Below are 2765 nucleotides of genomic sequence, written 5' to 3'. Positions count from 1 at the left end.
CCCGGGAAGCGCTTCCCGCACCTCCTGCCCTCCCGCTCCGCCGGGTTCCGCCTCTGCCAAACCGCTCCCTGGCACCAACCTGACCAACAACCACAAAAAACCTCCTAAAGTTCTCGCTCCCGTGCTCCTCCCCCGTCATTTTCTCCCAGGTCCCGCCGTTAAAGTAACTTTAAAGGCAAACGGGATGGGAGATTCCTGGGGGGGAACAGAGTCCGGCGGAACCTCGGGCCGGCGGAGCGGTTGGCCGTTCACAAAGAAGGACGTTAAAAGTCTATTAAAATGGTAAAGATTTTATTGTATCGGAAAAAAGACCTATCTGTACAATTCTAAGAGACAGTAAATAAAGCGACATTGCCCCTATCGGAACTTAAATAGCAGGCCTTTTAAAATTTGTACAATTCAAACAAAAACAGGTCTTAAATCTGTACATATCTTTAATTTATAGTGTAATATTTAAATGTATTGATCTTGGCATTTGTCCTTTTTATTTCCGTAGCATGCAAAAATTCTAAAAAGAGTAAAAAATAATTCTAGGATTTTTTTTTTCATTTTCTTTCTAATTTTTTTTTTTGTTACCACCTTCATATCAAAAATACGAAAGGCAGCTTTTTAATAAAAGCACAACAATAGCAGAAAATGGTAAAAATAGCTTTTAATTGGTAAAATGAGGCAGAAATTGCATTGGAGACAAATCTCTATGCTCTAGGAAAAAAAGAAAGTATATATTTTTTCAACTTGCATTATAACCCATCCCCAAGTTCCCAAGATTGCGAAAGAAAAGAAATATTTTTAAAAGGAAAAAATAACAATAATTACTTCGTGCACATCTGAAACATGCAAGGAAAGGCAAGTGGCTAATTTTTGCTGTTGCCGTTTTGAGTCTAACTTAAATCTTCTCTAAAGTGGTTCGTTTCGGAAGTCTTTGAAAGCAACTGCCTACCCAAACATCTGTTGGAAGCCGAGTTTATTCCAAGGTTACGTATCTCCCTTATAGACAAAATAATCGTCATTGGTAGCTATTAAAAAAAAAAAATAATCAAAACCTCAAAAAGAAGGGGGGGGGAAGGAAAAAAAAATTCCAATATATACGTTTAAATATTTATACAGAAGCCGTCCGTAATTGCACCATTCCGAAGATGTGACAGGCGGAGGGATATCGACTCTACCCTAAATTAATTCGTGGTTGTGTGTGTGTGTGTGTGTATGGTGGGTTTCTATTGCTTATTGCTCCGACCGAGGGGAGCAGCCGCCTCACCGCGCTGCCGGGGCCGGGCTGGGGGGCCGGGGGTGCCAATTTGGGGCTGGCGGGGGGGGTGGACAAGACGGGGCGGGAGGGGGGGTTGGTAGTGGGGTAGGGGGGAACCCCGCCGGCCGCCCCTCAGTCATCCACGTCGATCTCCACGTCCTCCTCCTCCTCGTCCTCCTCCTCCTCGCTGTCCCGGCGGCTGCGGGGCCGCTCCGTGGGGGGCGAGGCGGGGCGGGGCGGTGGCGGGGCGCCGGGCTCCCGAGCGGCGGCGGGGGGCGGCGGCGGGGAACCGGCCCGCGCCTTGCCCCTTCCCTCGGCGCTGGGCTCCAGCTCGGCCAAGGCCACGATGTCCACGGCGGGGTTGGGGCCCAGCTTTTTGGCCGATTCCACGTCGGCCTTCATCTCCTCCAGGTCTCGCTTGAGCTTGGCGCGGCGGTTTTGGAACCAGGTGATGACCTGGGCGTTGGTGAGCCCCAGCTGCTGGGCGATCTGGTCCCGGTCCGCCGGCGACAGGTATTTTTGGTAGAGGAACCGCTTCTCCAGCTCGTAGATCTGGTGGTTGGTGAAGGCCGTCCGCGACTTTCGACGCTTCTTCGGCGTTTGTCTCTGCCCGAAGATCGTCATCCCGTCCCTGCCTGCCGACGAGCCGCCAGATTGTCGCCGCTTTCCCCACGTCTCTCCAACCCCGAGCCCCCCAGACCCCAAGCCCCTGCTCCGTCTGTACCGGGGTGGGGGGGGGGGGGCGCGGAGGAGCGGGGCAGAGCCACCGCTCTCGCAGCCCGAGGCCCGCGGGGGAAGGATGCTGCCGGGTACCGGCCGCCCGGGGGTACCCCCCGTCCCACCCCGTGCAACACCCCGTGAGATTGGGAAAGGGGCAAGGAACACCAGGCCGTGTTGATGAGCGGGGTACCCACCCGCGGGAGGACACCCCCCCCGCCCCGAGAGGGTCTTACCTTCGGCCGCCTGCAGCACGCTGACTTCCAGCCCCTTGAAGGTCTTGCTGGCCAGCTCTTCCAGAGCGCAGAGGGGCGAGGTTTGGGAGAGCAGCGCCCGGCCGGAGAGCGGCAGCCCTGCCGGGGCGTGCTTCTCGGCGGCGGAGAGGAGGTGGGCCGTTCCGCAGAGCGTGTAACTCCTCCGCACCGAGGGCTTGTTGAGGATGTCCTCGATGCTGAAGGGGGTGAGGGGCTTGTTGGAATTGGCCGGCGGCGGGAGGTGATCCAAGGGGCTCCGCCGCCGTTCTTCCCCCGAGGAGGGCTTGGGTTCTTCTTTGGAAGTCATGGTGGGGCCGGGCCGCACGGGGCTGCCTTCCCCACCTGCGACGGGGATGCGCTGCCGCGGGGAGAAGCCCCCGGCGGGACCGCGGGGTGACGGCGGCGGAGACAGCGAGCAAAAGTTGAAGCCCACCTCCAACTCCGGCGGAAGAGCCCCGGGTCCTCCCGGGGAGAGCCACGTCGGGCGGTGGACAGGGCGGGCAGGGCGGCGGGCTGCGGCCGGGAGTGGAGCTGCCGTCGGTCCCTCG

The 2765-nt window shown here is 57.1% G+C and overlaps 1 protein-coding gene across 1 annotated transcript; it reads right to left on the bottom strand.

Annotated features, from left to right (window-relative positions):
- Positions 1 to 1378: 1378 nt before the first annotated feature.
- Positions 1379 to 2524, bottom strand: LBX1 (ladybird homeobox 1). The gene is made up of 2 exons (XM_030488405.1): positions 2200 to 2524; positions 1379 to 1881 (listed from the first exon to the last, which is right to left on the bottom strand). The coding sequence occupies exons 1-2, from the start codon at positions 2522 to 2524 to the stop codon at positions 1379 to 1381; spliced, it is 828 nt and encodes a 275-aa protein (XP_030344265.1).
- Between the last annotated feature and the right edge of the window lie 241 nt (positions 2525 to 2765).

The sequence above is a fragment of the Strigops habroptila genome, chromosome 5 (genome assembly GCF_004027225.2).
Source record: "Strigops habroptila isolate Jane chromosome 5, bStrHab1.2.pri, whole genome shotgun sequence".
NCBI classification, from domain to species: Eukaryota; Metazoa; Chordata; class Aves; order Psittaciformes; family Psittacidae; genus Strigops; species Strigops habroptila.
The sequence above is the reverse complement of the archived record's forward strand: the minus strand, read 5'-3'. Positions and strand labels throughout refer to the sequence as shown.